Below are 25,988 nucleotides of genomic sequence, written 5' to 3' on the forward strand. Positions count from 1 at the left end.
TCCTCCCAGTCTGCATTCACACAGCTACCACCTTCTTCCAATCAGTTCTCAGCTTTTCTATCTTGCCCTCCTGTCCATGTCCATCTAAGGTCTCTTAGATGTTGGCCTCTTCTCATGCCCATGCCCCTACTTTTTATTCAGCAACTTGCCTGTTTTTTTGCTCATACCTGATGAAGGGTTCAGATCCAAAAAGTTGGTTATTTTTCTTTGCCTCCAATGGACACTACAGGATCTGTTGAGTTTCTCCAGCACTTTTCTTTGCCACTGGATTGATAGTGGCCTTCTTAGAGTAGGGAGGAATGTCATCTTGTCGCAGGGAGAAGTTAAATGCATCTGTGAATATCCCTGCCAGTTGGTCAAAGCAAGTTTTTGGGACACATCTGGGGTCTCCATTCTCGCTGGTCTCATTCTGTGGGTTCACACTCAGTGAAACCATTGTGTCATCTGCCGTGATGACATTGGATGCATGTACCTGTGATGTTTAACTGCCCTTCCTGTTTGAAGTGAGCATGGAGTGTGTTAGGTTTGTTGAGAAAAAATGCACCGCTACATACTGTTCTGCCTGGCTTTGGTGTGTAGCACATGATGCATGGCCTTGTCATGGTTGATGATTATCCATGAGGTTAACTTGGGGCTTGATGTTGGTTTGGTACTGCCTTTTGGTATCTGACTTGAATGCCTCAGAGGAGAAAGCAGACCTCCCATTCAGCCATGGTATCTGGTTGGCCAACACGGAGTGTCCTCTATGGCATGCATTTCTCCACACACTTTGTGAAGGCAGTGGTACATTCCTTGAGGCTGGTTGCTGAGTCCTTGAATATGGAATAATCTGCTGAATCAAAGCAGCTGCCAAGGATATACCTCAGACCAGCAATGTGAACCTCTTAACATTGGGTCCTCAACTTCTGCTTGTAAGCAGAAGGAAGAAGTACAGCCTTGGTGGTCTGACAAAAAAATACAATAGCCTGCATCTATGCAATACATTGAATTTTTTTTAAAATCTAATACTCAGCAGAGTGTATTTTTAAAAAAAAACAAATTTATTTTGAATAAAAACAGAAAATCCTGGAAGTACTTGTAGGCACTTACTTCCCCCAGCCAAATGCCCCGATACTGGGCGTCTCTCAGCTGGCTGCTCCTCAGCTGAGTCCCCCTCCCACCGGCGTTAACCTTTTCTTTTACTTGCGCACGCACCTCTTCTTAGTTCTGAGAGCCATTTTTGAAGTCCGCCGGTTGGGAGGGGCTCCTCTCCACGGTTTCTCTATGCTCCAATATGCAGGTAAGGGCTTCTTCTTTCTTCTCCAGTAATTTTCCTTCTTCCCTTTTCTCTGTTATTTTTACTTTCTCTCTTTTGGGTGCCATCCTCTGTCTCTTCTCTAACTTTATCTTTTTCTTCCTGTATTTTATGTTTATTGAGCTCTTTTTTAAAAAAAATTCTTTTCTCTAGAGAGGGCTGGTTCCACTCGACCAGCCACTACTCCATCACATGACTCCCTCGTGATAAGTTAAAGTTTGATCCTCTTTTCATGTTTAAAGATAATTAAAAGCAACATTTGTTTAAGTGACCATTTGTCTTGGTGAACATCTATTGCTGCTGGGTTTTGGGGGTCCTCTGGGCTTGTAACAGTACATTCTTCCTGTGTCTGCGTGGGTTTTCCCTAGGGGCTCTGGTTTCCTCCTGTCATTTACTTCGTATCGGGGGTGGGGGGGGTATGTTAATTGGATGGCCTGGGCCGAAATGCCCCATTATTATACTGTGTGTCTAAATTTAAATTTACTCAGCAAATTCGGCTATATTTGTGGAAAAGAACTAGGTCTTGATTATATAAGTTGAAGGCACTTATTCAAAACTGAGAGCGCAATACGTTGTTTTTAAATTGAGGGAAATGCCACTTTCTCCTCTCCGGAGAGATTGGGGGGTGGGGGGTAGAGGAGCTGCTTTAATATTCTGCTCCCACCTTTCTTTCTGTGACCTCCTGCACTGTTACACTGATAGCTGATGCAGCTCGAGGAATGTCTTCGATTTGGGCACACGTTCAAGACTTCAGGGCATGCTGTTGAATTCTTCAATTTTAGGAAGTTAAAAGTCTCTAGTGCAGTGGATGGTAGAAAAGATGATTTAAAGTGAGACACTCACCAGATTCTCGGTTCAATCAGCTGCTAGCTTCTGTCTTAACCAGTTTAATTTTTTTAATCAAATTGTTATCATGGAGCCATCAGCAAAACGAAGAAAATATTAAGTTAAAAGTCTCTAGTGCAAGGGATGGTACGAAGGATGATTTATTGTGGGACACTGACGATGAAGTCGACTCGCCGGATTCAGACTGGGACCCATGTGATGACATGTAAAAAGTGAGAGTCTTGGTGTGTGCCGAGCTCTTTGCCTCAGATAATGAAAATAAAATGAGTGTTCACTGCAGCAGCTTTTTATTTAATATACTGGTGTCTTAAAAATTTGATATAGGGTGGGGTCTGGGTGGGTTATGGAACCAATCAAGTGGTATTTTGAGTAGATTTTTAAGGTTTTTTTTAAAATCTGGCCAAGAACGACGCCTTTTTTGGGTGCTTCAAGTGTCGTTTTATCCGTGGAAATATAGAGTACCCTCATTTTTTTCTCTCTGTATCCAAACTGGTCATTTCAGCTTATAATCATTTTGGCTTGGTTTTTCTTTACTTTTCTGTCCTTCTATTGGTATTGTCCATGGGCATGCTTACTATTTAGTGTATAACTTTTCTATTAGCATCACACAAAGTGTACCCTGATCTAACTGCTACTTTACTGTGACATTAAATCATTTGTGATCACATTCTGTAATATTTATTTCATTTAGCAAATCCTCTCCCACTTTTCTGCCTCTAAAACCTGCCTTGATTTCTCTTTTTGTACCTGAAGTATTAGCTATTTTGCTCTCTACAAATACTATCTGGCCATTTCCCAGGCAAAGTGGAGATTCCGGACGAGAATGGAAACAACAGCTGTGGCAGGACCAAAACAACAATCTGCTGCAAAACCAAATCCAATGCAATAGAAGACAGCAAAGCTTCTCTCCCTTCTGCACCTAATGCCTTCTATGCCTGATTTGACCACCAGAACAAGGAAGAGCACTGCGCACCCCCATGAATCCTGATAATCCCCTCCCGTCAGCATCCGAAAATGACTGTGGGCTGCCTTCAGGAGAGTGAATCCAAGGAAAGCATCTGGTCCAGACAGTACCAAGCTGAGTACTAGAAACCTGTGTTGACCAACTTGCCAATGTATCCACAGAAATCTTCAACATCTCACTCCGGCAGGGTGTGATATCCACTTGTTTCAAACAGCCCTCAATCTTATTGGTGCCCTAGAGGAGTGTGTTAACCTGCCTAAATGACTACTGACCAGTGGCACTCACATCCACAGTGATGAAATGTTTTGAGAGGCTGATGTTGAAGCATATCAGCTCTTGTCTGATTGGTGACATGGATCCATTCTAATTTGCCTACCACAGCAACAGGTCTATGGCAGATGCCATCTCACTGGGTTTACACAAGTCCTTGAACATCTGGACAGCAAAGAAGCAAATATTAGAATGCACTTTATAGACTACATTTCAATATTCAACATCATCATCCCCTCAACCCTGATCAGAAAATTTCAACACCTGGGCCTCAATACTCCACTGTGAAATTGGATCCTGGATTTCCTCACCTTCAGACCACAGTAAAAATTGGTAGTAACATCTCCGCCACAATCTCCATCAGTACCAGAGTACCACAGGCTCTACTCATTTTATGCCTATGTGTGGCTTGGAACAACAATAACACCAACTACAAATTTGCTGACGATATCACAGAAGTGGGTTGTATAAAAGGGTATGATGAGACAGCATACAGGAGGGAGATTGAAAACTTGGCTGAATGGTGTACTAACAACAACCTTGAACTTATTTTCACCAAAACCAAGGAATTGATTGTGGGCTTTATGAGCAGAAAACCAGAGGTGTATGATGCTGTGATCAGTGGGAGATCAGAGGTGGAGAGGGTAATCAAATTGAAGTTCCTGAAGTTCCTGGAAATCACTCTTTTGGAAGACCTTTCCTGGACACTATACACAAATGTCATCATGAAGAAGGGACATCAGCACCTCTACTTCCTCAGGAGATTGCGAGGTTTGGTGTGGCATCGAAAATCTTGGCAGCTTCCACAAATATATAGTGGAAAGTGTGTTGTCCAGTTACATCACAGCCTGGTGTGGTGGCACCAATACCTTTAAGCAGAAAGCCCTGCAAATGTTAGTGCTCAGAACCCAGTACACCACAGGCAAAGCTCTCCCCATCATGAAGAAATTCTAAATGGAACGTTGCCATTAGAGAGCAGCAGAAATCATCAATGATCCACACCACTCAGGACATGTTCTGTTCTCGCTGCTACCATCAGGAAAGAGGTCTAGGTGCCACAAGACTCACACCACCATGTTCAGGAACAATTGCTACCCCTCCACCATTAGACTCTTCAACAACAAACTCAATCAGGGGCTCATTTAAGGACTCCTACTTTGCACATTGTTTTTTTTATTGAATATTTATTTTCGGAATTGAAGTCGATTTGTTTGTACTTCTCTTTGTTTACATTTCTCTTTTGTATATATATATCTTTCCTTGACCACATTTTTTGCACTATTGATAAGTAGAACTGCCTTGACAGCAGGATTATGTATCTCAGAGCTATATATACTCAGATTTTTTAAAATCTGAACTTTGAACATCACATAGTACATTTTTTTTATTTTCTAACATTTACATTTTGAGGAAGGAATGGATAAGACAAGATCAGTGATAAGTTAACACCAGAATTGCATTTATTCCTCCAGGCAAAGAGATTGATGGGAGCATTGGAGGATAATGCAGACTAAGTATAATGTGTTGCAAATTACAGGGCTGTGTTATGTGCCTCGCAGGTTAGGCTATACTTATTGAGAAAAAGAAAGCTGAACTAGAATTTCAGATGCATGACACAGCAGAACTGGCCATTTCTGATAGACAGATGTAGAAAGTTACCTAAAGGTAGAAATTTGAAGCTGGAAGGCAGCAATATGGCTTTTCAATAATGAGGTGCTGTTCCTCAAGCTTATATTGGGCCTCAGTGTAACAGTGCAGAAAGCCAAGGACAGACGGGTAGTCAGAATTGAAGTAGCAGGAAGTTCAGGCTCACTCCTGCAGACTGAACACACGGGTTCTCCACAAAGTGGTCACCATATTGCATTCCATTTTTCAATATAGCAAAGACCATATTATGTTCACTGAATGGAGTGCACTCGATTGGAAGTACAAATGAAATACTGCTTAATTTTAAAAGACTGTGTCACTGGATGGATGAAAGGGAAGAAGCATCTTTTTGTGGATGTATGGAAACTGCCATTAGTTGGAGAGTGGTTATGAAGACAAAAGAGTGGGATAGGAAGCCACAAAGGGAATGGTCTCAAAATGCTGAAATCTTGTTGGAGCTGATGGAAGTTGCAAAGCATGATCCATGAGAACATGGTCTGGTAGATTGCAAGGGAAGAGGGGTGGAAGTAAAGTTGCAAGAAGTTGTAAAGGGCTATGTCCGCCATGGTAGAAAGGAAGACATTGTTCAAGAATAAAGACTGGCATAGATTACACCCATGTGAGTTTCCATAGCTACACCTTTGAGCTGGAAAATGTTAATAGAATTGAAGAAGTTATTCAGTTTAAGGTCTTGTTCAGCCAGACTAATTAGTGTTTTGGTGGAGGGAAAATGATTGGACCGTTGTTCTAAAAAGAAGTAGAAGGCCCTCAGACCCTCTGTGGCATGGAGGTAAAGAGGGATTATATGCTCAGAATAAAGAATAACCCATTTGATACAAGAGAATTGGAAACTCTCAAAGTGGTGTGGTTATCAGAAGTGCCATGGATATAAATGGGAAAGGACTGGACTGGAGAGAAATGATGGAGTCAAGTCAGAAGAAATTAGAAGGCTACAGCAACGAGACTGCCAGACCAGAGTCTGCTTGTAGACTCTTGTGGACAGACAAGAAAAATGGACCATGCAGGGGTGAGTAAGGTTTAATGTCCTCGGTCATTAAGTGCAGAAACACTTACCTGTTCAACCAGTGGAAAAAAAATGGATCTCATTTAATAGTTTATGTCTTTAAAGAAGGTCGCCATTTCTTTCAAAATATATAATGACTTTCACTTTGATTTTTTTGGTTCTTGTTTGACCATATTTGTTTTAGCACTCCTTGAAAATGCAAAAACCTTTTGAGAATGTGAATGCATTTGGACTATAAAGTGAAAGAACTCAGGAATTCAGCAGATCGGACAGCGTCCATGGGGAGATGTCATCTGACATGTTGAGTTCCTCCAGCATTTTGCTCAAGATTCCAGAATCTCTTCAACCACTGGTTGCTCTGGTTGGTTGCATCACTGCCTGGTCTGGAGGTGCCATTTCTCAGGACAAGAGTAAACTCTAGCGGGCTGTTACCTCAGCCTGTCACATCACAGGCACCAGCCTTCACTACCATTATTCCCTCAGTGCTGGTCAAGAAGCTACAAACTCTAGGCCTCTGTATACTCCCCTCCCACCTGGCAACTGAATCCTTGATCACAGTCAGTACGATTTGGAAACAGTGTCTCCTCACTAATTATCAAGCATGCGCTACTCCTTATATACCATGTCTGTGTGGCCAGGCACATTTCCAATGCTATCTACAAGTTTGCCGATGACACCACAGTTGTTGGCAGAATCACAAATGGCAATGAGGAAGCGTACAGGAAAGAGATTGGCTTTTTGAATGGTGTAACAACAATCTTGCACTCAACGTTAGGAAAATCAAGGAGATGAATGTGGACCTCAGAAGGAAGTCAAGGGCTCGCTAGTGGAGAGGGTCAAGATCTTCAAATTACTGGTGTCAACATCTCCAAGGATCTGTCCTGGAGCCTCACAAAGAAAGCTCTCCTGTGGCTATACTTTGTGAGGTGTCTGAGGAGATTCAGTATATCACTGAAAACTCTGGAAAACCTCTACAGGTGTACCATGCTCTCCACTGGTTGCTCTGTTTGGTTGTATCACTGCCTGGTCTGTGGGTACCATTTCTCAGGACAAGAGTAAACTCTAGAGGGCTGTTAACTCAGCCTGTCACATCACAGGCACCAGACTTCACTCCATCGAGGACATCTACATGAGGCGGTGTCTTAAAAAAGCAGCCTCTATCCTCAAAGACCCCCACCACCCAGGCCAAGCCCTCTTCACCCTGCTACCATTGGAAAAAAGGTACAGGAGCCTAAAGGTGAGAACTCAACGGTACAAGGACAGCTTCTTCCCCACTGCTATCAGATTCCTGAATGACCAATGAACCAAAGACACTGCCTTACTTTTCGTGCACTATTATTTTTATTTTTTTTATATATTTTAATCTTGTAAGTTGGTTATAATATGAATGTTTGCACTATCACGCTGCCACAAAACACGGAATTTCATGACGTGTTCACGACAATTAATTCTGATTTATCTTGCTGTACGTGAAACCAAAGGCCACTATGTGCTGTGATTCTACATGATATAGGATGTTCTTCAAGATGGGGTTGGTCTCATGGTTATACAATGTTCCAGTCAGATTGCCGTTGTCATGTTTCCTATCCTGTGTCGAAAGGTCTTTGAACACAAATCCAGTAGTCAGTGAGGAACATACTATGGACACTAAGGATCAAGGATTTGATGGATATTGTGAAGATATTTTTGTAAAACAAAATCTTTTTATTTGATTCCAACTTTTGAAATTCTGAACTATCAATAACTTGTTTGCCTACTTTTCTTTCTGACACGTTTGTCACCAGTCTTTCAGCCACTCGCTTTAATTAATTGTCATCTTCGGAATGCAAACAAACCGGCTCCAAAAAAGGTGTGGTCTGTATAAGCTGTAAACTTTTTCTTTCAGGAAAATTGTAAACTCATTGTAAGTTTATCATGAAATACCTTGGTACAAAATGTGTGTTTTAAAAAAATAGTCTGAATGGCGTTAACAATTGAGGAGGAAAAATGTTAGTTTAAATGTTAGCATTATTTACCAACAGTTCATTTTAAGTACGCATTACCATCCTTTCAGCCTGCAGAAAATATTACATCAATCTCTAGTTAAATCTGCAGATGCCTAGTTTGAATACAACACAGAAATGTGCTGGACAAACTCAGCAGATCAAGCAGTTTCCAAAGGAAGTAAAAAGTGCTGCCTGCCTACATTATGTCCATACCTTGATGAAGGGCCCAAGCCTGAATGGCTCGTTATGTATCTTTACCTTTGTTCTGTAAAGTGCACTCTTTGACCTGCTGAGTTTATCTCGCATTTAGTTTAGTTTATTTTATTTATATAGCACATTTAGAATGACTCACATTGACCAAAGTGCTGTACAGATCATAAATTACATCTTAACTTAAGCAGCTATTTAAAGCGCAGTATAAAACGGGTACCCGAGGTTTAGAAATGTACATACAACATGGTAACAATCAACTTCAAAACACTTAGTGGTAAAAATACAACTTCAGCCTGGATTTAAAAGTTAAAGGAAGGGGCTGATTTGATGGAGAGAGGAATATTGTTCCACAGTTTGGGGGCTGCTATCCTGAAGGTGAGATTTCCCGAGTTTGCAATTTAAGGGCAGAACAGCCAAGCGCTCTAAATTGGCTGATCTGAGGGGTTTTGGAGAGGAGTAGGGCGTTAGGAGTTCAGTGATGTAGGAGGGGGCAAGTTCATTGATAGCTTTATAAACAGACTGGAAAATCTTTCCTGAGCTGTACTGGCAACCAGTGAAGGGAGCCAAAAATAAGGGTGATAAGGTCCCTTTTCTTGGCTCCTGTCTGGAGCCTTGCTGCCACATACTGAACCAGTTGCAGATGGGATAATGATGACTGACTAATTCCCATGTAAAGAGAGTTAGAGTAGCCTGAATGGGAGAAAATGAAGGCATGGATAACTTTCTCGAGGTCTTTCAATGACTGGAATGATTTGATTTTGTCCATAGTGGGAGCTGGAAAAAGCTAGCTTTTACTACTGCATTGACTTGTTTGTCAAATGTGAAGGAGGAATCCAATATCACACCAAGGGATTTGACCTATGGTTTAATGAGGGTGGCTTAGTTGCCAAGGGTATTGGTGATAATTTTGGTGGAGTTGGGGGGTTAAATAGAATGATATCAGATTTCCCTTTGTTTAGCTGCAGGAAGTTTTGAGCCATCCAGTACTTTGTCCTCCAGACAGTAGGAGGCTGGTTATCTTTCCAGGGGGAGATAGAGCTGGGTGCCATCAGAATAGCAGTGGAAGGAGATGCCAGGTCTTGGGTGTCATGGCTGAGGGAAGCAGGTATAAGGAGAAGAGAGCATTGCGTTTTCACTTCAACCATGGTGTCTGCAGACGTTTGTGCTTTACTTCCGTAAGAGTTAATAGGTGGATACTCTTGGGAGGGTAGAAAAGAAAGCAGCTGAGAAGTGATGGGGGAGAGGTCAGAGAGGGTAGCTCTCTTGTTAGGGGAAGGAAGGGAAAGGGATGCAGAGCTGGAGGAAAGGGACAGGGATAGGGGGAGTGAGAGACCAGGGGAGGGGTTAATAGAAATTGGAGGCTGATCTGAATGCCCTCCAGTTGGAGACTGCTGAGGCAGAATGTAAGGTGCTGTTGCTCCAAATTGAGTGGTGCCTCAATTTGGCAGTACATGAGTTTCTCCAACACATTACTTCCAACTAGACAATTCTTGTTCTAGTAAATTCTACTGAGAATTTCATTGGCAATGGTTTTAAACCTTTAAATTGGACAGGATTTTAAAATGAACATTTTCTCATTTTGGTGGAGTGCAGTTGGGAATGTGTAAATTACCCAAAGTGTGTGATGATCTCTTATAAGATTAGTTAATGGTGACCTATGTGGAAAATTTGGTTTTCCATAATAGGCAAACTTTTTATCAATTTGCAATGAAAAGTTATTTCAACCAAATAGCTGAAAGATTCCCATAGTATCTCAGAAGACATTTGCTGGCCATGCAGTGCAAGTTGGGATGACTTTGATTTGATCAGCAGATGTTGGCATTCGTGGCAAGTAGAGTCATTATTGTTGATTTCCAATTATCCTTCCAAGTGGTTACTCTGAATAAGCATCTTAATCTGCTGTGGTCTGTTTGAAAAAGGAAAGGTTTACAGGTATATGGCCAAACAGAGGAAAATGGGAATAGCTTGCTTGGCATGAATGTTGGGTCAAAGGGCCTGGTTCCATACTGTAGACCTGAAGCAGTTGAGTTTGTAGTCCAAATAGTTTGGACCCATTCATCAGCAAAGTCAATAAAAGGTGAATGCAAACGTGCACGAAAAGCATCACTCCTGAGGTGAGAGTGACTTTCTTTGGCATCAGGAGCCCAGGTGAAATTGAAGTCTATGGGCAAGGAGCAGAAATCACACAGCTACCTGGTGTAACACCTTACACAAAATAAGATGATTGTTGGCGGACATTCATCCAGTCTCAGTGCACTGCAGGAGTTGTCCATGGCCTAATCTTCAGCTTCAGATTTTCAGATTTCAAATTTATTGTCAGAGTACATACATGACATCGCATGAGATTATTACCACATTGGTAGCGCAAAAGAAAATAGTACACATGTAAACTAAGACATGTAAACAAAGTGACTGTACAATACAGAGTAAAAAACCACAGTAAAGTGCACAAGTAAGAGACCTTTAAATTGGTCCCTGATCAAGTTTATTGTTGAGTCTGAAGATTGAGGGATAGCAACTCTTCTTCTTATGGTGTGAATCTTGTGTCACCTAAACCTCTTTCCTGATGGCAGCAGCATGTGCTGAGTGGTGTGGATCCTTGATGATTGCTGCTGCTCTTCAACAGCAGCTTTCCCTGTAGATAATCCCTATGGTGGGTAGATCCCAGTAAATTGGTGTCTCAACAACCCATGTTTAAAGTCAGTCAGATGAGAGCATTCACACTGAACCAAGAAAAGCCGGTTCAGTGCGACACTAGAGCTGATGTGTTTTGCGTCGGCTCTGATACTATTTACTTTGGTGGGTTAGTACCAGGATGAAAATGATCCCCCCTGCACTGTGTTGGGCGTGTTCACACAGATGAGTGAAACGGTAAAAAGGCGATTAAATACTGGCTTGCGAGGACAGTGTGAAAGCACGATGTCCTGGGCTATGTGCACTGCCTTTTGCATGGCTTTATGCTCATTTCAATGGATTTCATTCCATTGTGACGTCAGAAGTAGGGATGTTTGCTAATTATTGCATAATGTTCAATTACATTTGCAAACCCTCAGCAAATGAAGCAGTGCATGCAGAAAGGCCAAGAATACAATCAAATGTTTAAAAGTTCATGGAATAGGAACCTTCCAAACGATCAGAAGTAGCCTGCTGTGCAAATAACTGGAATTGCTTTGACATACAATGCACAAATTAATTGAAATCACTGATATTTTAGAAGCCTGCTTCTTTAATGTATATAAATAGTTCTGAATTATGTGGGTTATGCAATGCATCTTAAAAGAACATGTTGATTAAAAAAAGTTAAATAAGGAAGTCTCCAGGTGCTGTGATTATAGTTTGATACACAAAAGGGCTGGGGAAAAAATTCGCTGGTCAACAGCATTCTTTATAGCAAAAATACATGACCAACATTTCAGGCCTGAGCCCTTCAACAGGATATCAGCAAACAGCAACCAAGCACCTGAATAAATCATCGAGGGGTGGGGCGGCAGGAGGAGCTCAGGCCCATAGGTACGAGGTTCTAGGTGGATATGGGTGGGAGAAGGTATTTTTTAATTTAAAAGCTCTGCTGACTTTTAGCCGAATGTACCAGAAATTCCTGATTATCAGCCCTAGCCTCAGAAGGTGACATTCCTGTGACTAGGGTGTGATAATTTAAACAAAACAAACAGCTACACACTTGAAAGGGTGTATGTAGTGGTTGAAGTAACACAGTATTCTAAACATAGTGAAACTTCATAATTGGTAAAGGTTAATCAGTGGTGTTACGATGACCAAAACACACAATGTTAAATTGAAGTATAAAGAAAGTTTGCGGACCAACGACATAAAGCAAGTTAAAATATCTGTAGAAGAAAGCTTGATTTTTCAAATTCCTAAATTTAAATGTAGACATGCAGCATAGTAACGGGCCATTTTGCCCAGTTACACCCAATTGACCTTCAACCTCCGGTACATGTCAAACGGTGGGAAGAAACTAGAGTATTTTTCAAGTTTTAAAAATTAGACATACAGCATTGTAATAGGCCAATTCATCCCTACGAGTCCATGCTGCCAAAATTACACCTCATTAACCCATACCCTGGTACATTTTGACGGGTGGAACGAAACCGGAACCTCCATAGAAAACCCACACAGACACTGGGAGAACATACAAACTCCTTACAGACAGTGCAGGATTCACACCCAGATCCAGTGCCAATCGCTGGCACTGTAAAGGCATGATTCTAATTGCTACACTAACAGTGCCACCCCAGCCAGGAGTTGTCCTGGTTAACATATTTTTCTCTTTCCACTTTCCTTTACCTTGGACTACAGTGAACTAGACGCTCTCTATCTCAAACATATTCATAGACTCCCTCTCCAACAATCTGGGGCAGAGAATTCCAAATGGTTGCAACCCGTAAGAGAAGAAATTTCTCATCATCATATGGTTATTCCTTTGTTCCAAATCTTTGCACTCTAATTCTAAATAGCCACCCAAAGGGAACTTCCTCTCATCATACACACATCTTCAACAGTCTCCGTCTTAATTACAACATGAACACTTCCTTAAATGTAGGGGTCAGGGTTGGACTTGGAACTTCAGGTGCATCCTCAACAGCACCCAAAAGTTTCATCAAAGTTTTTTGGTTTTGTGCTTCATATCACTAGGCCAATATTCCATTAACAACCTTTAATTTCTTGCTAACTGTTTAGTCCATGAACTGGAACCCCAAAATTCCCATGTACCGCATCATTTAAGTTTTCATCTTTAAATAATATTTTGGTTTTTTTGTTCTTTCTTTCAAATTGGAAACTCCATCTACCACCTTTTTAACCAGACATTTAATGTTCAATATCCCTTAACTAAATCTTTGTATTGTTGTAACGACCACTTTTTGCATCAGTAAATTTGGGTACAATGTACTCAGTCCCTTCATAGATATAGATAGGAAATAATCATACAACTTGTACACTGGACATTGGGGGGCATCCAGAGACCTTTGTCCTTGGCACGACCCCCGATGCAAAAGGCGATCACCCAAGAGCGGTGGACACTAATGGCACCAGAGGTTTGACCTTCTATTGCCGATACTTGGTTTGGGGATCCATGTAGTGGTTAACTGGAGGCTGAATCGAACTGACTTGGGAGGTTCCGAGTGATATCATCACATCTCAATGTGATGACATCATTTGGAACACACGGGGTTTTAAAAAGCTGCATGTGCAATAGAGACAATGAGAAGAGGGCATTACCTGGGTGGTGAAGGTTCTTGATGATAGATGCTGCTTTCTTGAAGCATCGCCTCTTAAAGTTGTAATTAATGGAGGGAACACTAATGTCCATGATGGTGCTGGCCAAGTTTACAACCCTCTGCAACCTTTTCTTGTCCTGGTGCATTGGTACCTCCTTATCATACAGTGATGCAACCAATCAGAATGCTCTCTACAGTTCACCTGTAGAAATTTGCAAGTCTTTGGTGACATAACAACTCTTCTCAAACTCCTAATGAAACATAGCAGCTGATGTGCTTTCTTCATAATTGCATAGACATGAATGTCCCAAGATATATCTTCAGAGATTTTGATGCCCAGGAATCTGAAGTTTATTATACTCCCCACTGCTGACCCCCTCGATGAGGAATGGTGTATGTTTTCCTAGCTTCCCTTTCTTGAGGTCAACACTCAGTCTCTTTGTTTTACTATCATTGAGTGCAAGGTTGTTCTTATGTCACCACTCATCTAGCTGATCTATCTCACTCCTGTACACTTCCTCATTGCCAGGTAAGATTTCCTATTTTGCAAAGCAAAAGTCCCACAGAAAATTTCTGCAGGTCAACTTGAGGAAAGAGAAACATTTGCTTTCGATCCATGCACTCATGGCACCTTTCAGATTTGGGACCTAAAATATTCAGGGTTTCTCTTTTCTGTAGAGGGTTATCTTGGGCCATATGGCGCACCCCCCTTCCCTTCCATAAACTCCATTTATTGTTCCGGCTGCCTTGGAAAAGCAGCCAATATGTGAGCATGACTCACCCCACTCCAGCCACGCTTTCTTCACTCCCTTCCCAAAACAAAGATTAATGGATATGAAGTTGCACGCTACCAGATTCAAGCACAGTTTCTTTTCCACCATCATCAAATTTGTGACTCAAAAGAGTAAAATTATGTTGCCTTTGCTTCAGGCCAACTGGTTTCTCTTTCTGTGACTGTGCACTTTTGTACCATGTCTTGTTGTATTAGGTATAAGATGTCCATTGCTTTGCTCACAAATTTTATTTGTATCTTGGTACATGTGCCAATAAACTTGATTTTTTTTAAAATTTAGACATACAGCACAGAAGTAGGCCTTTTGGCCCACGAGTCTGTGCCGCCTAATTAACTAACAGCCCAGGTACGTTTCGAAGGGTGAGAGGAAGCCTGAACTCCCGGGGAAAACTCATGCAGGCACAGGGAGAGCATGCAAACTCCTTACATTCAGCGTAGATTCGATCCATGGTCTCAATTGCTAGGGCTCTGAAAGCAGCTACACCAACCATGCCATCTTTTTTCCAAATGCTGCCTGATCTTCTGGTCTTATCCAGCATTTTCTGTTTTTATTTAAAACTTAGCTCTGATATTTCTGCATTTGACATACAGTACTTGGGCCACTGCACATCGACACAATTAAATCTTGACGACTCTCACCCCCACCTTTCTCCCTGTACGGCTTCATTGAGAAATGTTGAGAGTTAATTTTCATGGTCGAGTATACTATAGGGAAAAATATAGTATTCTATATTTGCATGAGCATCTGTTCTTTCCCCTAATATAACACAAATGTGCATCTTGTTATGTTAATTCTGCATTTCTTTAGACCTAAATATGTTTTCTAGATAAACTTTGCAAATGCTATAAATATGGAAAGTCCCTTGTTATTTAGTTCTGAGTCACATGATCTGAATTAGATATTTGTTTGGTCATTCCACTTACCAAAATCACATGATTGGAAACTTTGGTTTCTGAAATGTTGGCTTGTAAGGATTTAAAATAGACATCATAGGAGTGCGTGTTTTTAAACAATGAAATTTGACCTTGGCAAAGAGAAAGCTCCAAGCTGATGAAAAGACTGCACTCATCTTTCCATTTCTTCAACTCAGCAGATGTTTTTTTAGAACCTTCAGCAGAAAAAAAGTACCTTTAATCTTAATCATTGATCGATATTGCCCAGAATTTTCTAGCCAAATTTTCAAGTAATTCTGTGTTGATATTGTTGTCATAAGTCACTTGGTAATTGAAACATGTTTTAAAAATGTGTATTCTCTCCATTGGAAGCTCAAAAATTCACTTAAGATGATAGAGTCAGCCATTCTTAACCTATTTTTGGCCATGGCCCACTTAGGACTCTGCTCAAATATTATGGGCCCCCTTCCCTGCGAAGCCGTTGAGTTTAAATGATCTATTCCATACTTCTCTCCTACTGACTATATTAAAAAAAAACATTTAAAAAGTACGATTTCAGTCTGACCCCTGTTGAGAATGGCTGATATAAATGCTATATTTGAATAAACTGCCGCCATGATAGAAATTCCTATTCACAATTAGATTCTAGTACAAGATTTTGTTTGAAAGGTTAGTTTTAAATTTTAAACAGTCAAATTTTTCTCACTCTTTAGATTCAGATCCAGGACACTCGAGTGAAACCTGGGGAGAGCGATTAATACCACCATACAGGACATACTCGGGTAAGTTATATTAACATATGAAAATTATTTTTCCAAATAAGCGTGTGATTTATTAATGTTTGACATTTCTTTATCAGTGCCTGAATCGTAAAAATAGTAGGGCCTGTCCAACATTCTTCAGATGACCAGTTTTAAATGAATTCTGCCTCTGCCAAGAAAAATTCTCGTTCAAATTAGAAGATCCAAAGAACTTCTGACACAATTACAGGGAAAAAAATGAGAACATCACTTTTACTAGACACAGCTTCTAACAATAATTGGGAAGACCAGTGAACCTGCTATGTTGAAGAAACTGAGTTATGAAAAAATATAACCACTTCAGCATATCTCATTAATCATTGAGTGTAAGAGTATAATTTCAATGGCTTTATCGCTTAAGAATTACAGGAGCTTCCTCTTCTGTTTATCTAGATAAATGTCTGCAGCTATTTGTTCTTCATGGGCACTGTAAGGGGACAAGTGTACCAGAACGTTGGAGAAGGCCGAGCATATCTATTATGCAGATTTCAGACACTGGATTATTGTGCTCTTGATACAAAACAGACTCATGTAAAACAAAAGGAAGAAAATCTATACTGTTTCTAATTATTGCAAAGCATAGTGCTCTTGGTTAGGACCATTCAATAGGCAAGAGATATTGCCTGATAAGTTTGGGATTGTTGGCATTGTATTCTTCAATATTCCAATCGATTCTATTATCCGAATTTATTGTCATGAACCAGTCACAAAATTTGTTGTTTTGCAACAGCGTCATATAAACCACCGTACAACAATAAATAAAAAGTCAAAATAATGGTTCATTGATCATTCGTGAATCTGATGGCAGTGAGAAAGAAGCTGTCCTTTTGCCTCTGAGAGCTTGTCTTTAGACTCCTGTACCTTTTTCCCGATGATAGCAGAATGAAGATGGCATGGCCTGGGTGGTGGGGGCCTTTGAGGAAAGAAGCTGCTTTCTTAAGAAACCACTCTCATAGATGTCCTCAATGGAGTGAAGTCTGGTGCCCGTGATGTCTGGAGTTCATTATCGTCCTGACCATCGGCACCTCTGTACCAGACAGTGATGCAACTACCCAGAATGCTCTCCATGGTACGCCTGTAAAAGTTTTCAAGAGTCTTCGATGACTTAACGAATCTCCTCAAACCCCTCACAAAGTATAGCCGCTGGAGAGCATTCTTTGTGATTGCATCAACATGGAGGCGCCAGAACTCCTTGGAGATATTGAACTCCCAGGAATGTGCAGTTCTTGACTCTCTCCACTACTGAGCCCTCGATGAGGACTGGATCACATTTGTCTGTTTTCCTCCTGAAGCCCACAATCATCTCTTTGGATTTGCTAACATTAAGCGCAAGGTTGTTGGCTTGACACCACTCAACGAGCTGATCGCTCTCTTTCCTGCACACTTCCTCATTGCCATTTGTGATTCTGCCGACAACTTGGTGTCAGCTCCAAATTTATAAATAACATTGGAATTGTGTCTGGCCACACAGTTATGGGTGTATAGTGAGTGGAGCAGTGGGCTAAGCACACATCCTTGAGGTGCACCTGTGTTGATAGTCAGTGAGGAGAAGGTGTTGTTTCCAATGACTGTGGTCTTCTGATGAGGAAATCAAGGATCTAGTTGCAGAGAGGGGTGCAGAGGCCCAGGGTTTGGAGCTTCTTACTGTTTTCGAGGTGATCCAGAGCTGAGTGGAGAGCCAGCAATTTTACATCTGCTGTGGAGCGATTGCAATGATAGGCGAATTGTATTGGTTCCCACCTTTGCTTAGTTACAGTTAATTTAGGCCATGACCAACCTCTCAAGGCATTTCATTACAGTAGATGTTAGTGCCACTGAGTGGTAGTTGTTGATACAGCTCACTCTGCTCTTCGGCACTGGGATGATTGATGCTCTATTGAACCAGGTGGGAACCTCTGACTGTAACAATAAGAGGTTGAAAAATGTCCGTGAACACTCTGGCGAGTTGGTTGGCACAGATTTTCAGGGCCTGACATCGTGCAAGGGTTCACCCTCTTGAATGATGTTCTGACTGGCTCAGAAACAGATATCACAGGGTCCTCAGCCTTTGCAGGGATTCTTGTAGGCCTTGCTGGATTTTCCTTCTCAAAGCCGGCATAGAACTTGTTCAGCTCATCAGGTAATGAAGCATCACAGAAATCTCTGCTGTTTACCCTCACTTTGTATGCTGTAATGGCCTACACTCTTTGTCTCTGGCTTCCTCTAGAATTCCCACTCTGCTTCAGAGATACCCTTTTGCAGGTTGTACCTGGACTTCTTGTAGACATATGGATCCCCGTCCTTAAACATCCTTGATCTTGCCCTCAGAAGGTTGTGAATCCTCTGATTCATCCAAGGCTTCTAGTTTGGGAGCACCCAGTATGTGCACATGGGCACACATTCATTCAAGCAGGTCTTGATGAAGTCAGCGACACGTGTTGCATATTCATTATGTTATCAGTTGTGTATGCCTTCCCTGGCAGATGTCAGTATTGTGATAGTTTATCATTGCAAGTATTTTTTTTTTTAAAAGGCCAGCTATAAACATAATTTGTGACTGTTAATCTAGTTAAATGTTTGGCCTCTGCACTAACCAATTTTTAACCAATTAGATGGAACAGCAGGTAGTCAAATAGCTGCACAAAATGATTCCTCCTTGTTCTGAGGCATTAGTTTTGCTGACATCACTACTAGGCACCACTCAGACTCATTGAGGTCCATAACCAGACAATTGGAGAAAATTGTTCTCATCAAGTCACGATTTCAACATGAAGTATCCCTCTGCACGCTGCCACAGGTATGCGTTGTTTAATGTCCACAATACATTCTGTGAAATTGTCGTTATGCAATGTGGACATTGTGCAATCACCATATTACATACTTAGCAAAGCCATATGGGATACTGTAACGTAAACTTTTTATTTGTAAGTAGGGATCAGTGTGGGGTCCAACACTGGGCTGTGGGCAGAGAGCAAAGCAGTGGAATCAGTGTGGGACCAACATGGGGCTATGGGGAGGGGGGGCAGTAGGATCAATGTGGGGACCGACACGGAGGAGGGGTGGAGAGACCGGGGCAGTGGGATCAGTGTGGGGATCAGCACGAGGCTGTGGGGTGAGAGTGGGATCAGAGTGGGGACTGACACGGGGCTGGGGTGGAGAGACCGGGGCAGTGGGATCAGTGTGGGATCAGCATGGGGCTATGGGGAGAGAGTGGGGCAATAGGATCAGTGTGGGGACTGATACAGGGCTTTGGAGAGAGTGTGGGGCAGTGCGATTAGTTAGAACTAATGTAGGGCCTTGGGGAGAAAGCGGGGCAGTCAGATCTATTTGGGTATGCAGTATACAATTTCTTCTAGCTAGCAATCATCTTTTCTAAATTGCTGTGGACTTGCTCGCAGTAATTGAATAATTATGGGACCGTGGACGTATGTTAGTTATTACCACAATTTGTGTGTGTCTGCACTCAAACTTTAGCAAGTTTGATGGATGAGGCAGTGATGAAAAGAAAACTGTAACAGTGAATCATGGGATACTGAATTTCAGGTAGCATAAGGTTTGAGAAGTCACTGCAGCAATGTACCTCTTACTGGGAAAAGAGATTGATAGTGTCTCAACTCAATAGAATTGACTGTCTGCTTGTTGTTTTGACTGCATCATCTATGGAGCTGAATTTCTATTTCTTTCAGTTTGTCTATTAAAAACCCATAGAGTGAGTGACCACCTCCTGAATAAACCACTATTTGCCTAATTGCTTGTCTATATTTCAGACACAGTGTAAATTCCTTTAACCAGTCATCTATTCAGATTGTAATGAGGTCATGCATCATGCTTCCTGACTTCAGTAATAATCCCTTCATTTTGCTTCTTTCAATAATATTACAAAGGACTCTTTATGAAGAAGAATGGGACAGTCCATTAGATGCTATCTTTCAATAATTTCAAAGTATCTTTACTCTTCTGTAGCCTTTCAATGACCTTAAGAAATTGAATGAGAGATTACAGTAGCAGAAGCAAATTTGGAAAAGACAGTACTGCAGTTTAAGTAGCCTGCATTCTCATTTCACAGGCTGGTTAAACAGGATTCTGTTGACACCGTGGTAAAGTGAAAAAACACATATGCTGGAGAAACTCAGCAGGTTGAATAATGCCTTTATGTAGTAAAGTTAAAGATACATCACCAACGTTTTGGGCTTGGGGGCGGGGGTGGGGGGGGGGGGGGCGAAGAGAACCTATTCCTGGTATCTTTCTAGTAAATCTTCTCTGAAACCTCTCTGATGCTAGCACATCTTATCTCCAATAAGGTGCCCAAAACTGTATTCAGGAGTCCAAGTGAGGTCTCAGCAGTGCCCTTTCGAGTCTCATCGTTGAATCTCTACTCTTGTATGCTATTCCTCTAGAAATGAATGCCAACATTGCATTTGCTTTCCTCACTGCCTGAGTCACCTGGAGGTTAACCTTCAGGGTCTCCTGCACGAGGTCCCAAGTCCCTTTGCATCTCTGAATTTAGAATTTTCTCCCCATCTATTTCTTGTACCAAAGTGTATGACTGTACACGTCCTGACATAGTATTTCATCTGCCATCTCTTTGCCCATCTCTAATCTATCCAAGTCTCTTTGCAGCCTTTCCATTTCCTCAGCCCCACCAGCTCTACCACCTATTTTGATGTAATCCACAAATTTAGCCACAAAGCTATCTATTCCATTATCCAAATTATGCATATACAATGCAAAAAGAAGCGGCCCCAACACTGACCCCTGTGGAACGCTACTAGTCGCAGGTAACCAACCTGAATAGGATCCCCTTATTCCCACTCTCTGTTTCCAATGCACTACCCATACTAATATTCTTCTCGTAATTCCATGAGCTCTAAACTTGTTAAGCAGCCTCAAATGTGGCACTTTGTCGAAGGCCTTTTGAGAGTCCAAGACACAACATTCACTGCTTCTCCCCAGTCTCTCCTGTGTGTTATCTCCTCAAATAATTGTAGTAGGTTTGTCAGACATGATTTTCCTTTCAGTAAACCCTGCTGACTTGGCACTATCTTGTGATGCCCCTCTAAGTACTCCGTAACCTCATTTTAAAAAATTGATTCCAACATCTTCCCAACCACCGAAGTCAGTCCAATAGGTCTATAGTTTCTTTTCTTAAATAGCTGAGTGACATTTGCAATTCTCTGGAACCATACCAGAATCCAATGCCTCCACAATCTCTGCAACAACCTCCTTCAGAACTCGAGGGTGCATTTCATATGGTCTGGGAGACTTATCTACTCACTTGACTTCCCAAGTACCTTTTCTCTCATGATCTTGACAGCACCCACTTCACTTCCCAGAGACTCTTGAGAGTAAGGTAAGCTACTAATATCTTCTATGGTGAAGACTGATCCAAAATATTCATTCAGTTCTTCTGCCATCTCCTGGTCTCCCATTACAATCTCTAGTGTCACTTTTGTTTCTCTTTTGCTCTTTATATACTTTAAAAAAAACTTTTAATATCCTTTGTTATTATCAAAGGGGACGGCACAGTTGGTGTAGTGATTAGCGCAATAGCTTTATAGCGCCAGCATTCGGGACCAGGGTTCAAATCTTGCATTGTCTCTAACTAATTTGTACATTCTCCAGGGGTTTCTGTTTCCTCCCACCATTCGAAATGTACTGGGGTTGTAAGCTAATTAGGTGTAAATTGGGCATCACAGATTTGTGAGCTAAAATGGCCTGTTGTCATATAACCATACACAGCACAGAACAGGCCAGTTTGGGCCTACTAGTCCATGCCGGAATAAATCCCCACCCTCCTAGTCCCACTGACCAGCACCTGGTCCATACCCCTCCAATGTGTCAGGCCCAGAGGACCCCAAAACCCAGCAACAATAGAAATTCATCAAGACAAATGGTTACTTAAACAAAAGTTACTTTTAATGTTCTTTAAACATAAAAACAGGATCAAGCTTTAACTTGTTACTATTGACATAACTTAACCCCCTTCTAATTCTAAGCACATGTGAATGTAATGGGTATACAAGTTCAGAAAAGTTCTTTGATTCACAATCCAATCTCACTTCCCACTCCTCCAAGTTCACCGGTATTAGGTAATTCTTAGACTGTGCACAGAATTTAACATTTCACCAGGCTTTGGTGCTTGAAAGGTAAATGGTTAATGCTCAGGAAGGTTCTTGTCGATTTTGAGAGATTTGTTGCTTAATTGTGACAGAATATATAGATATGTTTTTGGGAGATAAATTGGGAAAGGTTTGTTAGAGATAGTTACATACAAACACTTTAAAACAGATCTTATTTGAAATACTGGAGCTCTGCCCCATGCTAGACATGTCAGCGCCAACAGTCTTTGCAAGACCTTTGGACTTCACTAATGGATTGTTGTTTACAAAAAGGCAACAGATGAAAGAGCTTGTCGGAACCGCCTTCTGTCTGGAGCTGTTCTAAGAGGGTCATGTGATTTTTTGCAAGCAGAGAGAGTCAAACAGGCTTTCTCTGTGTGTGAGAGAGAGACTGAGATCACTTCTACAGTATTACAGTCAGTATCAGCAGTTGGGACTGGAACAGGACAAGCTGGCAAGCTTGTGGAAAGCCCCATTTTGGAAGACGGGTTTGTAAATGCTTTGTTCAGCCTGGTCAAAGCCCTTGTGGTTCATGCAAGAGGAGAGGACTGACTGTCTAATGTTTCACTAGGAATAAGAGAAACAAAAATGCACTCTATATTGACCTGAAAGAAAGAGGTTATCATCTGGCGAACCCTAAAGGGGGCAAGATTCATCAGTGAGACATTGAGGTGACTAATGGTGGTACCTCAGTTGTGGAAATCCTGGAACAACAAATCTCTCTCTGCAAATCCTACGAGAACCTTTCTGAGTGGTAAACATTTACCTTTCGAGCACCAAAGCCTGGTGAACTTTATACATGTTAAATTCTGTGCACAGTACAAGAATTGCCTGCAACCAGTGAACTTGGAAGAATGAGAAGTGAGATTGAACTGTGAACGAAAGAACTTTCCTTAAATGTACACACACATCATACACGTGTGCTTAGAATTAGAAGGGGGTTAAGTAAGTCAATAGTGATAAGTTAAAGTGTGATTCTGTTTTCATGTTTAAAGATGAAAACATTTAACTTTTAAGTAACCATTTGTCTTGGTGAATATTTATTGCTGCTGCGTTTTGGGGTTCTCTGGGCTCGTAACACATTGGACACACACAAACTGATTCCTTCCGATCAATCACTTCAGTGTCTTGCTGAAGAAACTTACCCCATCAAAGTTTTCCAGATGATAACCTCTTTCTTTCAGTTCCTTTTCTGTTTCCCTTATCTCAGGCGAAACATATATCCAGTCATCTCCTCTTGCATGGACCACAAAGGCTTTGAAGAGGCTGAAAGCAGAACTCGCAACCCATCTTCACAATAGGGTTTTGAAACAAGCTGCCATTTTGCCATGCTGCAGAAACCAGTTATCTCTCTCTTATCTCCTTTAATACATATTTGTATACAATATAAAATATAACATAATCTGTCACAGTATGTCAAAAACAGTTTTTTCCTTCTTAGTTGCTTTAACTACGTTTTTAAGTTTCCCACTCATATTTGCTTCCTTTCATGCCCTCTCTTTTGCTTTTTACTCTGGATTTAACTTCCCTCGTCAGGCACAATGGTCTCCCGTTTCCATTCGCCACTCTCTGCTGTTTTGGTCTGTTCCTGGCCTGCACTTCTCTCCTTTCTTGTGGTATCTCCAGCCAATACTGATCTGCTGTATTCCCTAATCGTCTGCTTTCCCAGTCGACTCTGGCCAGATCCTCTCTCATGCGACTGTAATTTCCTTTACTCCACGGAAATATCGGCACATTGGACTTCAGCCTTTCCTTTTTGACTTGCACAGTGAACTTAGTCATATTGTGATCACTGCCTCCTAAGGGCCCCTTTACCTTTAGCTCTTTTTTAATTTAAATTTAAACATATAGCAAGGTAACAGGCCATTTCATCCGTGCCACCCAATTTATACCCAGTTAATCTACACCCCTCGGTATCTTTCGAACAATGGGAGGAAACCGGAGTTCCTGGGGAAAACCCACACTGACACGGGGAAAATGTACAAACTCCTTAGAGACAGCATGGGATTCGAAACCTCATCTTGATCACTGGCACTGGGCCAACTGTGCCGCATACCTCTGGTTCATTTGATAGCACCCAATCTAAAACAACTGATCCTTTAGTAGCTCATCAACAAACTACTCCAAATAGCCATCCCGTAGGCCTTCCATAAATTCTCGCTCCTGGGATATAATTGGGATATCCCAATATACTTCCATGTTGAAATCCCCTATGATTATTGTAATGTCTTTATGACGTGCCTTTATAATTATCTGCTCTCTGAGCTCTAAGCAATCAGCTTCATTCTTACACAGCAACAATCATCCAACCTGATATGCATCAGTGTTTTCTGATGTTCCTGGACAATAGAGAAGATATGTGGGGCACCTCTGTTTCTGGAGAATAGCAATCCCTTCACAGGTGGCACCTCTATTTTCCTGTGACTACCTTCTCCTCTGTGGTTGGTAAGAATCTCCAGATACATGGATAGCCTTCACCTCAGCTTGCATGGAAACTGAAATGTGGCTCATTATATGGGCCCTGGAACCGAATTGTGTCACTGGTGCAATTGGTGGCTGTGCCATGTGGTTAAATATCTATAGGCAGAATGAAAAATGTCTCCTACATGCAGCTGACCATTTCATACATGGTCAGACAGACAGGGTTACATGTCAACTTGGTGTTCATCCACACTTACCTTCTTGTGAGTGCTTCCTTTTGTAGTCTTCATCTGAGTGGGATTGAAGGAGGTGGCAGGATTCACTCTATTTCTGGAGGGACTCTCTTTTTCTCTTTCTTTTGAGATATAAACCACTTTTGCAAGTTAGCCTATTAGCCTTTGTCTCTTGCCTAACTGTAGACTGATATCTAACATTGAACATTACAGCACAGTACAGCCCCTTTGGCCCTTCCTACCTCATAACCCTTTTTTTTATGTCCATGTGCCTGTCTAAAAGAGTCTTATGTCCCTAATGTTTCAACATTCACCACCACCCAATAAAGGCATTCCAGACATGCACAACTCTCTATGTGAAAAAAAAACACCCCTGTTGTCGCCCCTAAACTTTGCTCCCTATGTACAGATTCCCTGGTATCTCTCTTGCAGAGCAAACTGTTCTTATATTTAAAAAAAAACAAATTGCTAGAGGAACTCAGTGGATCAGGCAGCATCTATGAAGGCAGACAGATGGCCAACATTTCAGGTCTAAACCTGGCAGTCTCCTATGTCTCTTCCCTCGTGTTTTTTGTATCATGTTGCCAGTATTTAACTGCTGTTTGGAAGTGTGGGGCCAAATGACACAGTGTGTTCTCCCACCTCCATCTTCACACCCACCTTACTCTTTGTAATCGGTGTGTGGTGATGGTAATTTGGGAGCCAATAATGATAAAGACTGTGCGTATTGTTCTTTTGGACAGCAACGCCTTGATAGAACGATCAATTCAAATAGGGGTGGATGAATGGGTAAGGGACAACTGATAGATGTTAACTTCACTTTTCCCTGTTGTAATATATTCCCAGTTCCCATGAGGAAAATTCCTCTAATGTGCTGAAGCAATTAGAGAATGTTCTCCACCAACCCCCACAACCAGCCCTATGCTCAACTGAGCCAATCTGTGATTCTTCCTAACTTTGGTTGAAAGAGAAAATGTTCTATTGTTCTTTCTTTGCTTATTTTGTGTGTGTGTGTGTCTGTGTCTGTCTGTGTGTGTGTTGTGTGTGTGTGTGTGTGTCTGTGTGTGTGTGTGTTGTGTCTGTGTGTGTGTGTGTGTTGTGTCTGTCTGTGTGTGTGTTGTGTGTGTGTCTGTGTCTGTTTGTATGTGTGTGTGTGTCTGTGTCTGTGTGTGTGTGTTGTGTCTGTGTGTGTGTGTGTTGTGTCTGTCTGTGTGTGTGTTGTGTGTGTGTGTGTGTCTGTGTCTGTCTGTGTGTGTGTTGTGTGTGTGT

The 25,988-nt window shown here is 41.6% G+C and overlaps 1 protein-coding gene across 13 annotated transcripts in view; it reads left to right on the forward strand.

The window, feature by feature from the left end:
• Positions 1-25,988, forward strand: part of ankrd12 (ankyrin repeat domain 12) — a 266,417-nt gene that overhangs the window by 179,247 nt on the left and 61,182 nt on the right. For all 13 annotated transcript variants that reach the window (XM_069922378.1, XM_069922369.1, XM_069922380.1 and 10 more), the window contains one exon: positions 15,881-15,949. In XM_069922378.1, the coding sequence (XP_069778479.1) occupies positions 15,881-15,949 (69 nt within the window). The remainder of the gene's footprint in view (positions 1-15,880; positions 15,950-25,988) is intronic.

Source organism: Narcine bancroftii, chromosome 2 (genome assembly GCF_036971445.1).
Source record: "Narcine bancroftii isolate sNarBan1 chromosome 2, sNarBan1.hap1, whole genome shotgun sequence".
Lineage (NCBI taxonomy): Eukaryota > Metazoa > Chordata > Chondrichthyes > Torpediniformes > Narcinidae > Narcine > Narcine bancroftii.